Source organism: Coenobita brevimanus, chromosome 72 (genome assembly GCF_032717465.1).
Source record: "Coenobita brevimanus isolate Jiangsu-jjx chromosome 72, ASM3271746v2, whole genome shotgun sequence".
Taxonomy (NCBI): Eukaryota; Metazoa; Arthropoda; class Malacostraca; order Decapoda; family Coenobitidae; genus Coenobita; species Coenobita brevimanus.
This window is the reverse complement of record NC_137025.1, coordinates 44,004,681-44,017,577: the sequence shown is the minus strand read 5'-3', so window position 1 is coordinate 44,017,577 and position 12,897 is coordinate 44,004,681. Positions and strand designations below refer to the sequence as shown.

At 42.6% G+C, this 12,897-nt stretch overlaps 1 protein-coding gene across 1 annotated transcript in view; it reads right to left on the bottom strand.

Moving 5' to 3' along the window:
- Positions 1–737: 737 nt before the first annotated feature.
- Positions 738–12,897, bottom strand: part of LOC145407142 (high affinity cGMP-specific 3',5'-cyclic phosphodiesterase 9A-like) — a gene marked incomplete at its 3' end in the record, with an annotated part of 29,812 nt that continues 17,652 nt past the window's right edge. Inside the window, exons 3-7 of the mRNA XM_080278160.1 lie at positions 3,326–3,386; positions 2,489–2,624; positions 1,645–1,767; positions 1,253–1,365; positions 738–888 (exon numbers count right to left, since the gene is read on the bottom strand). Of these exons, the coding sequence (XP_080134286.1) occupies positions 738–888; positions 1,253–1,365; positions 1,645–1,767; positions 2,489–2,624; positions 3,326–3,386 (584 nt within the window). The remainder of the gene's footprint in view (positions 889–1,252; positions 1,366–1,644; positions 1,768–2,488; positions 2,625–3,325; positions 3,387–12,897) is intronic.

Here is a 12,897-nt window from a genome sequence, read left to right as displayed (position 1 = left end):
GATCAAAACTGACCCCTGATGCACACTCATATTCACGGAAAACTCATTACTCAAATCTCTATTCACCCTTACCTGGGTGCGAGCACCCACATACACAGCCATAACCACCCTAACCAGCCACTCCTCGATCCCAAGCTTTCTCACTGTCCACTTCACCACCTGTCAAGGGACTCTGTCAAAGGTCTTCTCCATATCAACAAAAACAAAGTACAGATCCCTTTTCTTTCCTAAACATTTTTCCTGAAGCTGTCAAACAATGAATATGACATCTGTGATCCCCCTGCCTGGCATAAACACAAACTGCATCTCATCAATATTCACTCTTTCTCTGATCATACCTTCTAGAACTTTCTCCATTACCTTCATTATCTGCTCTAAAAGCTTCGTGCCTCTATAATTTCCTCCTTCCAGGGCATCACCCTTCCCCTTGTACACATTTACAATTACACTCTGAGGACAACATACTCACACATAATCGTATTTATCAAGAAAGCAACTAACCCCACTCCTATATCTCCTGAGGCTTTCAACATTTTAGCAGTTAACCCAGCCACTCCCGCTGCCTTCCCCACCGGCATCCTGCCTATTGCCCTGCTCACAGTTGCAGCGTCCAAGGCGAATGGCCACACACACACAAGTACATTGTTGGCTTTATAAATGATATGACAAATGATACAACAAGTTATACCTACCATGAGGGGGCAAAAAAGTCAAAATCAACTACAGTCTATACGTACAAGGTTAACATGGGCCCGGTTCTTGAAATCAAACTCCTCAATGATCTCTTTAAAGTCGGACAGAATCTCATTGTGCCGCGCCATGTCCGTCGCCAGGATGCAGAGGATCATCCCTTCACGAATTTTCTTGTAGTCCTCGGCCGACACGTTTCTGTGGATTAAAATGGTTTTGTGTGAGCTGGAATGGGGTAAGGGAGTTGTCCTTACCATAAGAGGGTTTGTAGTATCTGTAATTACTAAAAACTTGGACTAGAATACTCATCCGTGGTCTCCCCTTCCCTCCCCTCCCCCTCCACCTCACTCAGATACACTCTCCTAGTCAGTCTCTCATTCTCCATCCTGTCTACATGGCCAGACCAACTCAAAATATTTCTCCCAATATTTTTAAACACATACTTCCCCACGTCATTCCTCCATCTCATCTTCGGTCTCCCCCTCCCCATCTCCCTCCCTCCTCTCCATCTCACTCACTCTCCTAGTCAGTCTCTCATTCTCCGTCCTCTCAATACACCCACCTGAATATGTTGCATTCGTGTTGCTCCAAAACAGTGAATGCAACGGAGCAGTGATGGTTTTCAAGCAGTGATATGTCATTGTATAGCAGGGCAAATTCTGTTTTCGCGTTGATCTGTGGGCAAAATGAATCTATTAAGTGGTGCTGTGAATCTATCTGTGTATCTATCTATCTATCTGTCTGTCTATCTGTCCATCTATCTATCTATCTGACTGTCTATCTATCTATCTATTTTTCTAACAGTACAGTATATCTATCTATCTATATTTAACACTACAATATATCAATCTATCTACTACACACCTCTTTTTATATATCCCTTAAGGTGCATTGTCTATACTGTAATTTAAAACTCAGGCCAAATATAAATAAACAATACAATGCTTCCCTTACCTGGTAGATGTTGTTAAATCCAGGATGGTCAAGGTCGTGGCATATGCAGGATGTAAGGAGAATTAACACATCTAAATCGCCTAGTCTTTCCTGCAATCCACAACGCCACACCATACCATACACCTGTCAAGAAATCATCATCATCAACATCATTGTCATCACCATCATTATCACTATCATCATCATTTTCATCACCACTATCATCATCATCATCATCATCATCATCTTAGGACAGGATGAGGTATGACAAAGAGTAAAAACAACAATAATAAGAATCATCATCATCATCATCATCTAATATTGTGTTGCCCCACAAGGAGCGTAGGAGCCCAGGGCTAGGCAAGTTGGTCCTGACATTTAAGATGAGAGTGAAAAGCCTCGCTCATCCCTGAGTGGCATTACGTGAGCAACAAACCCCAACCATCCCTTGGATATAAACCTGCGAAGGCTCAATCCGATTGGGGAGCCTTAATTACCCACTAAACCACCAGGCACCATAATTTGGTTATATGGTTACCACCCAGCATAGTAAATGGTTTCCTGGTGTACACGAAACTATTTGGTTTGTCACTCAGTGTAGAGTCACCCACAGGCAGAAAGAAGAGGAAAGAATGAAGGAAAGAAAGACAGAAGAGGGAGTGCAGAGTCAAACGTAGGCAGAAGGAAGAGGAAAGAACGAAGGAAAAAAGAAAGAAAAGGATGGGAGGAAAGAAGGAAGAGAGGAAAGGGAAGTCACCTGAGAGCAGCACTGCATCGAGTAAGTGGATGATGAGTGACCCCACCTACCACTATATAATAATAATAACAATAATGAAAATCTACAACAAAGATAGGACTCACTTACCATCTGAGTGACACAGAAGGCATGTTCGAAGTTGTGAAAGGGGACTTTGTTGTAACAGTGGTTGACGCGGCACAGAAAATAACGCAGCACCACAATCTGTGTGCCGAACTTGGATAGCAGGCCTAGATCTGTATACCTGTGGAGGGAAGAAATTGGTAGAGTACTTATCTATCTATCTGTCTATCTATCTTTGTCTGTCTATCACCTAACTATAGCCAGACGTCTTAATTTCGTAAGGGATGCCCACAAACAAAATGCCTCCATGTCACCCTGTCCCATTTCCCCGCCTTCCCCGCAACTTACATCCCTCTCTCTCATATACCTCTCTACTCCATCCCTCATCTCATCCCCAGTCTCCCCCTCCAACTCTCTCACACACACTCTTTCTAGTTAGTCTCTCACTCTCCATCCCCCCAACTTACACCCTCCCTCTCTCATATACCTCTCTACTTCATCCCTTCATTGCACCCACAATCTTCCCCTCCCTCTCTCCTCCCCCCTCAACCTCATTCACATACTCTCCTAGTTAGTCTGTCACTCACTAAGTTCGGTTTAATAAGGATCAACAGCATTTAAGAGGACCTTATCTTATATACAGTATATATATTTACACAGTAGAATGCATGTATACTCTCTCTCTCTCTCTTGTTCCTTCCAATTCAACTTTGGTCTCATAAACTCACATTTTCTCTCTTCCCTTCCCATCCTCTCTGTCTCTCTCATTTCTGCCAATTCATTTTCTCTCTTCCCTTCCCATCCTCTTAATTCCTCTCTCCTTCCCACCTCTCTCTCTCACATGTGTTGCAGCAGCAGTAATATTTCCGACTCTTCCCACACCCAACTGCTGAAAGAAGGCAGTCATAGTAGCTCTTGTGTTTCCGCATCCACCACACCATCACTGCCGAGAGATAGAGAAAATTAGAGACGCAACAAAAATAAAGTAAATCATCATCACCATCATCATCATCATCACCATTATCTTCATCTTCTCATCATCATTATCTTCATTGTCATCGTCAGCATCATCATTGTTATCTTCATCATTTTCATCATTATCATCGTCTTTGTCATCATCATCATCATCATCGTTATCTTCCTCATCATCATCTCATCATTATATCTTCACAATACAATGATGACCAATGCAAATACCACACATTCCACTATCTATCTATCTATTGCCAGACACCTTAATGCTGTAAGGGGTGGCCACAAATAAATCGACTCCACGTCACCTTATCCCGCCAACTGACATCCTCATCTCTCATATATACCCACTCCAGCCCTCATCTCATCCTTGGTCTCTCTCTCTCCTCTCCCTTCCACAGACAGACAGATAGATAGATAGTTGGAGTCTTCATAAACAATACAAATATGGCACTAGTCACGAAGAAGTGCTTGTCAAGAAACCATACTGACTTTTTCTGCCACTGAGCTACAAAAGTATGAAACTCTGGGCCAAGTTAAGGCAGAAGGAATATAGTAAGGTCTGTGGTTTATGAGGCTAGCGAACTGACATGAGATCCAAGCTGGCTGGATGAATGTTGTGAGAAGAGCATGATCAAGGATTTGACACCCCTTTTAATGTGACAGTATCCGTATTAACTCTATCGGATATGTTTATGTGAAGCTACAGAATATGGTGAATGTTTTTGGTGTATCAGATAGAGCCAGGATTCCAGGGGCTTGAATGATGAGTGAATGGAAGCATGGCCCATTGGACTGGGTAAACTTGGGCTGTCTGAATGTTGCTACTCCTCACCCTGCCCTAGGATGGGAAAGGAGGTCCGGATGATGATGATGCAACAGTGAAGTAATTAATGAAGGCTATACCTAACCCCTGTAATAAGTCTCTCCTATACCAAACAAGATCATCTGGGGATGGCAAGAAAAAATACAAGAACAGGTCATCACACTGAGGGAGTTGAAAACCATACAGTGTGTGACCTTGGGTTGTGTGGGTGACATGGCCCAGAGGTATGGGCAGACTCTCCATTGCCTGCAAATCCCACCACTGGCTTGAACTACAGCTGTCACGGATAAAGACAGTATGATAAACCATCACCATTATTACTATCATCATCATCATCGTTGTCACCGTTTCCCAAGTAACTGGCAGTAGAATATTAAGCTACTATGAAGCAATTATGGAAGAAGTGGTAGGCAGCCTGCACAGCTTTTGATCAAACAAGCTTGGAACTGACCTAGACACATGCCTGGCAACAAAGGTGTGATGCCCACAGATGTGCTGTTTGGTTCCCTTCTTCTTCCAGTTACTCCTCGGCAGGAAAAGAAGAATTAAGATTTATCTTTTCCTGCAAACTGGTCAAAACATAATTTAACTTCCTGGAAATGCATATTGGCTTATCTGTTGTGTAAAATGGTTTTGTTGTCTTTACGTAATGCAATAAAATGTGGAAAATATTCTCACAGAAAATGGCATGTAGATAAAAAACAAGAGTAAGCCTATGTGATACTTTACATTTCAGGGAGCAAAGGTATTGAAAGTTGGAAAAAAATGACACCAAAATGATTGTAGGAGTAGATGCAAAATAGAAGCTTCAAATAGTATGTTCTGGGAAAATAGGCATCAAGGTCGACTTAATTGTATAGGTTTGTAATTAATATAAAGTGCTGTATGATGGATGAATGAAGTTTTGTGCATGCTGTGTTGCACAGACTGCGTCTTTACCGATTTGTAAACCTCATTGCTGGAGCTTTTTGGATAGTGTATCACTGACGGGGTTTTGTCTGTGCCAGCGATGGACCTCTTCTCGTCTCTCAACAACTATCTCTAGCCAATAACATACCAGGTACAGTCCGGTAGCCTTTTGGAATGTGGATGTATGGTTCTTGCCTTGAAAGCAATGCTAATGACCAGCACAACTCCCGTATGCACGACAGTGTTTGGTTGACAACTTGACTGACAGTAGGCGAAATCGTAGCAAATTCCGCCAGCTGCGGGTTATCACTCTCGCTGCTTATACAGAATGATGCCAAACACCACCAAACAGGAAGAGAATACAATATTATTAGAAAATCACGCTGGCGCATCAATCACCTGATCTTTGTTGACATTTGGCGGGACAGGCCTTGGAGAATTCGCAACATCCCTTCCTCGGCGACTAATTTGGCCTGCTACACCTTAATATCCCCTAATATGGTGCTAATAGGAACTACGACTATAATAAAAATACCAATAAAGTCAGGGAGGACAAGAAGGTGTAATATACCAAATAAATAGCTCAGGAAAAGGTGCTAAAAATCATTCCATTTCAACGAGATAACGGCTTAATTTTCAACCCCCACTTGGGGGACTTGGTAAGACCTCTTCTTCAGCGATTTATTGTTCACATTACATCTTAATATTCTATTGCATGTAACTGATGCAACTGTAACGATATTTAAATTAAGCCGTAATCTCCCATGTAATAGATTTCGTAACATTTCTTTCTCGGCGAATTATTTTGCACACTTGACCTTAATATCCTCTTGTGTGTTTTTGATGCAAACTACGGCGGTATTAGCAAAGTATAAATATCATACAAGCCAACAGAAAGGCCAATGGAATCTACGTCGATATTAAAAGTCACAGATTACATGAATAATAACATTAATGTGTAATATGCAAAATAAATTGCCGATGATGAGGTACTACTAAATCTCGCATATTACGGAAGATATTAATTTATTTATATTTACTTAATCAGTACAGTAGTTTGGAATGCAAATCGTTAAGAGGGGGTGTTAGGGATCTGATCTGGCGCCTTGCTGTCTCCCTCGACCCACAACACAACAATGCCACTGCCCACATCCACGGACCACAGCAAGTTAGCAACCCCCTTTCAGTTACCCCATGATGCGCAGAGGGATAGATGTTGGTCATTCAGCTCCGCGGCGCCCCTCTGGCTACTTCAATCCAATCCTCTTTTCTCTCCCTCTCTCCTTGTTACTGTTCTTTCCTCCATTTTCTATGTTGTTCTTTTCCTCCTTCCCCCTTTCCACTCTATTTTTCTTTCCTCTCGTCTTTCTTCCTACACATGTACATTTTTATCATCCTCTCCCTTCCTCCCACTTCTGCATCTTTCTCCTTCTCTCTCCTTCGGTCCGTCTCCTCTTCCTTCTCTCTCTCTCTCTCTGCAATAATAAACTGACACAAGTAGCTAATAAGCCTACACGAAGCACTGCTACCTCTGCAACTCTTCTTGACATAATTACAACTAACATTCCTGAGAAAGTAACTCATAGCGATGTTGTGCCGCGTAACATAGGTGAGGCACCACCTTATAACTGTAACTGCAAATATAAGTAAACCTAAACGTCCACCTACTATTATAACCTTCCTATCTATATATTGCCTGCCGCCTTAATTCCGTAAGGGGTGGCCACAAACAAATCGCCTCCATGTCGCCCTGTATCCCCGCCATTTTACTGCCCTGCTCCCAGCTCATACCCCCTCTCTCATATACTTCTCCACTCCATCCCTCCATCTCATCCTCGGCCGTCCCCTCCCTCTCCCCCCCTCCACCTGATTCACATACACTCTCCTCGTCAGTCTCACACTCTCCATCCTCTCCACATGGCCAAACCTTCCCTGACCTGAAAACCTATAGCAATGATGTACTGTGTTGCCACCTACTAAATGAAACCAATCAGTACTATTCTGGCCACTGACAACTCTGGAACTGTCTCCCTCTGTCTGTATTTCCTACTTCCTATGATCTCCAGTCTTTCAAACGCAGTGTGTCCAGGCATCGCGAAATGAATGGATCTTGAATTTGGCTCTCTTTTGTATTGTTTTTACTTTTTCTTGGAAGGGACGTTTTGCGGGCTCAGCCTTTGGTTCCTTCTTCCTCGCATAAAAAGAAAAAACGAACAGGTTGATATGTTACCCTCAGTGCTGACCACAAGTTTGAACAAATGTGCCGCCCTTGTTACCAGAGAAATACCACGTCCTGCTGCCCCATGCATTACCCATGACATGTCCTGCCCCTTGCATTACCCATGACATGTCCTGCCCCTTGTATTACCCATGACATGTCCTGCCCCTTGCATTACCCATGACATGTCCTGCCCCTTGCATTACCCATGACATGTCCTGCCCCTTGCATTACCCATGACATGTCCTGCCCCTTGCATTACCCATGACATGTCCTGCCCCTTGCATTACCCATGACATGTCCTGCCCCTTGTATTACCCATGACATGTCCTGCCCCTTGTATTACCCATGACATGTCCTGCCCCTTGCATTACCCATGACATGTCCTACCCCTTGCATTACCCATGACATGTCCTGCCCCTTGTATTACCCATGACACGTCCTGCCCCTTGTATTACCCATGACATGTCCTGCCCCTTGCATTACCCATAACATGTCCTGCCCCTTGCATTACCCATGACATGTCCTGCCCCTTGCATTACCCATGACATGTCCTGCCCCTTGTATTACCCATGACATGTCCTGCCCCTTGCATTACCCATAACATGTCCTGCCCCTTGCATTACCCATGACATGTCCTGCCCCTTGCATTACCCATGACATGTCCTGCCCCTTGTATTACCCATGACATGTCCTGCCCCTTGTATTACTCATGACATTCGGTAAATAACACAAACACGGCATCACACACGCAGTCAATTAACACTAAACAGGCTCAACAGGTCATTACAAGAACATTACAAGGATTTAAAGAAAACAGACAAATTACTCATTAATCCAGCTAAAAACCAGTATCATCACAAAGAACTCTCAAACTGACGAGGTAATACTTATGTAACATGGACAATACTCCACGATATTATACCCAACAATATAAACTCCAACAATGGCTTCTTTGATGATGCACAGAGTACAGCTGAAGAATTTATTAAGTTCATCGTAACCGTAGGTAACAGAACTTTTGAAAATACCCAGGTGTCCTTGTAAACAAATAACACCATAAATCCTGCATCTGCCAGACCTGTGACTGGTAATAACACAGGCAGCATAACACAATTCCCACCAGACACTGTTGATGTTAACACTGTAATATTAACAATTAAACATTGACAAAATACTAAATCTTATGGCTCAGACAATATTTCACTTGGTTTTATTAAGGATCCCCTCTTCCTACTCGCATTTTATTTAACCCATGTAATAAATTCTTCAGTTGTTACGGGCGTCTTCCCTAATGCTTGGCAGAATGCTACAGTCACGCCTTTATATACAAGTGGGCACACTCAGGGCGTCAGCAATTACACACCAATTTCACTGCTACCTGTTTTTTCTACAATTATCGAAAAAATCGTCTCAACCCAACTAATAACATTTCTCGAGCCAAACAAACTTCTCTCACAAACCCAGCATAGTTTCCGTGCTAAGCTATCCACAAATACAGCACCATAGTTATCACTGATAATATCACCATAACATGGATAATAAACACATATCACTTTTAACCCTCTGTGATCTATCAAAAGCTTTCGATAGTGTCAGCCATTCCATTCTTCCCAAACTCAGTAAAGTCAGTGTTGATAACTTCTGGTTTGACAGCTGCCTTAATAACAGAACACAGTCTGCATCCAAAACACCATATCCTCCAAATCCAGTGTCATCTACGGGGTACCCCAAGGCTCAATTCTTGCCCTACACTATTCAATACATAATTATGTGAACGATCTCTCAGCAAATCTTAACGACTGTGTGTTAGTGCAATATGCTGATGACACTCGACAGTTTCTTCACAGTGGCAAACTACGTTCTCTCCAGAATATATTACACAAAGCAGAGGAAACCTTGAATATAGCCAGGGAATATTTTCTCAAAAAAAAAAAAAAAAAAAAAAAAAAAAAAAAAACGGTCTTCTTTTAAATACCATTAAAACGCAATGTGTCTTTTTAGGTGCAGGCCAATGATCTCACTAATACCACCTAACACTACTGGTCGATTTGGCGACACAGCAGTTCAACCCAGCACTGATGTACAAAACTTTGGTATATATATGGACTGCTACATGACCTTTAATAAGCATGTAAATGATCTTAGCAAAAAGTACTGGGCATATTAGTATATATTTTCAGGATAAAAGATGGCTTTGACAAAGACACTCGACACATCATAGTGCAGGCACTGGCCCTAAGTATGTGGTACTGCAGGCACTGGCACTAAGTATACTACGGCAGTGTAATATGTGGCACTGCAGGCACTGGCACTAAGTATACTACGGCAGTGTAATATGTGGCACTGCAGGCACTGGCACTAAGTATACTACGACAGTGTAATATGTGGCACTGCAGGCACTGGCACTAAGTACACTACGGCAGTGTAATATGTGGCACAGCAGGAAATACCAACTTTCACGTGTACAGAAACTACAAAATGTTGCTGCTAAAGTTGTCGATGGAAAAGCCAGGAAGTTTGACCATGTAACGTACCATGTCACTGCAATGTTAACAGAACTGAAATGTACTGTACCATGTACTGTACTGTACCATGTGCTGTACCATGTACTGTAACGTACCAAGTCACTGCAATGTTAACAGAACTGTAATGGCTAAACATCCAAACAAGATAAAGTTGGACACAGCCGTCACAGTCTTCCAATATCCAGTTAATCTCTACTCTGACTGTCTCCTGTCTTTTCCATCGCTGGCACAGTCTTCCAATATCCAGCTAATCTCTACCCTGACTGTCTCCTGTCTTTTCCATCGCTGTCACAGTCTTCCAATATCCAGCTAATCTCTACCCTGACTGTCTCCTGTCTTTTCCATCGCTGTCACTGTCTCCTGTCTTTTCCATCGCTGTCACAGTCTTCAATATCCAGCTAATCTCTACCCTGACTGTCTCCTGTCTTTTCCATCGCTGTCACAGTCTTCCAATATCCAGCTAATCTCTACCCTGACTGTCTCCTGTCTTTTCCATCGCTGTCACTGTCTCCTGTCTTTTCCATCGCTGTCACAGTCTTCCAATATCCAGCTAATCTTTACCCTGACTGTCTCCTGTCTTTTCCATCGGTACACAACATGACACAAAGTATTACTAGACCAAACAATAATCTGTTCGTTGCTAAGGTTAATACCGACTCAGGTGCAAGATCCTTAGCAGTAACAGGACCAAAGATATGCAACCACCTGCCAGAAAATGTCAAGGAATTACACAGTTTACACACCTTCAAAGTAGCCTTAACAGTTACTTACTAAACACCTTTCAATAACCTTACTGTATACTATTAAACAATAATAAACTAGTAACATATGAGGCAAAAATATGATGTAATAATTGACAAACACAACAATTTAAAATAGGAAATGTAATGACATTTAGTATATTGATAATTGTACAGTTATATACTTGTGTATTATACTCCCTAACACTTATATCTACAGTGTATAATCTTCACGTGTACGCTTTGTACTATTACTGTATACATTATTTATAGTTATATGAATAACCACTGCTAGCGGCTATAAACATTATTATTATTAATTATTATTATTATTATTATTATTATTATTATTATTATTCCATCCATCCATCATCCAAACCTACGTTGCCCCATGAGGAGCGTAGGATCCCACGGCTAGGCAACTTGGTCCAAGATGAGAATGACCAGCCTCACTCATCCCTGAGTGGCATTACGTGAGCAATAAACCCCAACCATCCCTTGGATATAAACCTTCACCGGCTCAATCCGATTGGAGCGCCCTAATTACCCACTATACCACCAGGCGCCAAAATTTGGTTATATGGTTACCACCCAGCGTTGTATATGGTTCCCTGGTGTACAGGAAACCATTTGGCTTGTCACTCAGTGTAGAGTCACCTACAGGCAGAAGTAAGAGGAAAGAGTGAAGGAAAGAAAGACAGAAGAGGGAGTGTAAAGTCACCCACAGGCAGAAGGATGAGGAAAGAATGAAGGAAAGACGGAAGAGGGAATGCAAAGTCACCCATAGGCAAAAGAAAGAGGAAAGAATGAAGGAAAGACAGACAGAAGAGGATGGACGGAAAGAAGGATAGAGGAGAGGAAAGGGCAGAGACCCAAGAGCAGCACTACATCGAGTGAGTGGATGGTGAGCGCCCCCATCTACGACAAATTACTATTATTGTTGTTGTTGTTGTTGTTGTTGTACTCCTCCCTCCCTGCCTCCTCCCTGGCCTCACAGCTGCCAGCCAATCAGAGGGCGGCTGGTGCTAAGGGCAGAGGGAGGCGGACGCTGATTGGCTGAGCCAGTGTAAACACAGCCGCGGCAGCCATATTGCTCTACCTACTGCCTCTTTACTATTTTCCTTTTCTCATTATTTATCACCTTTTGTGTCAACTCGCTTGTGTCTCTTTATCTATTTGGTCTATTTTGAGTGTCTTTTGGTGAGTTGAGGCGTTTGGGGAAGGGATAGATGGGATAATGTTTTAAAATGTGAGGATTTTTGCAGCCCTGCGTTTGGCAACACCGTGGTGAAGCCCCGCATTGCAGAGAGAGAGAGGAGAAAGGGGGGGGGGGCTGCTGAGGAAAGAGTGATGAAATAGGGTGAGATAAGGAAAAGTGAGAGGTGAGGCGGAGAGAATGAGTGGCGTGAAAGATAGTAAGAAAGTGAGTCGAAATACTCTTTCTATCCTACGACGCCTCTCTCTCTCTCTCTCTCTCTCTCTCTCTCTCTCTCTCTCTCTCTCTCTCTCTCTCTCTCTCTCTCTCTCGTGAGTGAGTGAGTGAGTGAGTGAGCCAGATTACTAACTCGTTCCATCCCATTCTCTCTCTCTCTCTCTCTCTCTCTCTCTCTCTCATATCAGTTGAGTTGGGAAAATGAGAGGTAAAGGGAAGAGAAAAAGAATATAAACTCAATACCAAGACAGAGAGAGAGAGAGAGAGAGAGAGAGAGAGAGAGAGAGAGAGAGAGAGAATCATGGGATGGAAGAAGTTATTAATCTGACTCACTTTCTCACGAGAGAGAGAGAGAGAGAGAGAGAGAGTCAGAAACAAAGACAGGGAATTAAAGAAAGCTCTAAACGTTACAGGATATAAGCCATTCAAATCTACGATACAATTGCTAATCACACGCCAAGTCAGTCTCGTTAAAGGGTACATTCTGTGGTCGTTAATATTCGTTTAAAATTAACCGCGCTTCGCTGTGCCCATCTCCACCACTTTTCTTCACTGTCTGCTAATAGTCCTTTCACCTAAGAGAGAGAGAGAGAGAGAGAGACAAGACTAAGACTTTCCATAGTTTTCGCTGCACTTCTTCGTGACTAGCATCATTTTGTGTTAATCTGGTATACTCCTTTCACCTTAACTTGGCCCAGAATTTCGTCTTTTTGCAGTTTATTTCACGTAACTCACAGGACAATGCTAATCTTCTCTATCCTTTCCCTAGCACTTCTTCGTGACTAGCATCATCATCTAGTGTTAATGGATCCTTACAACTCAGCATTCA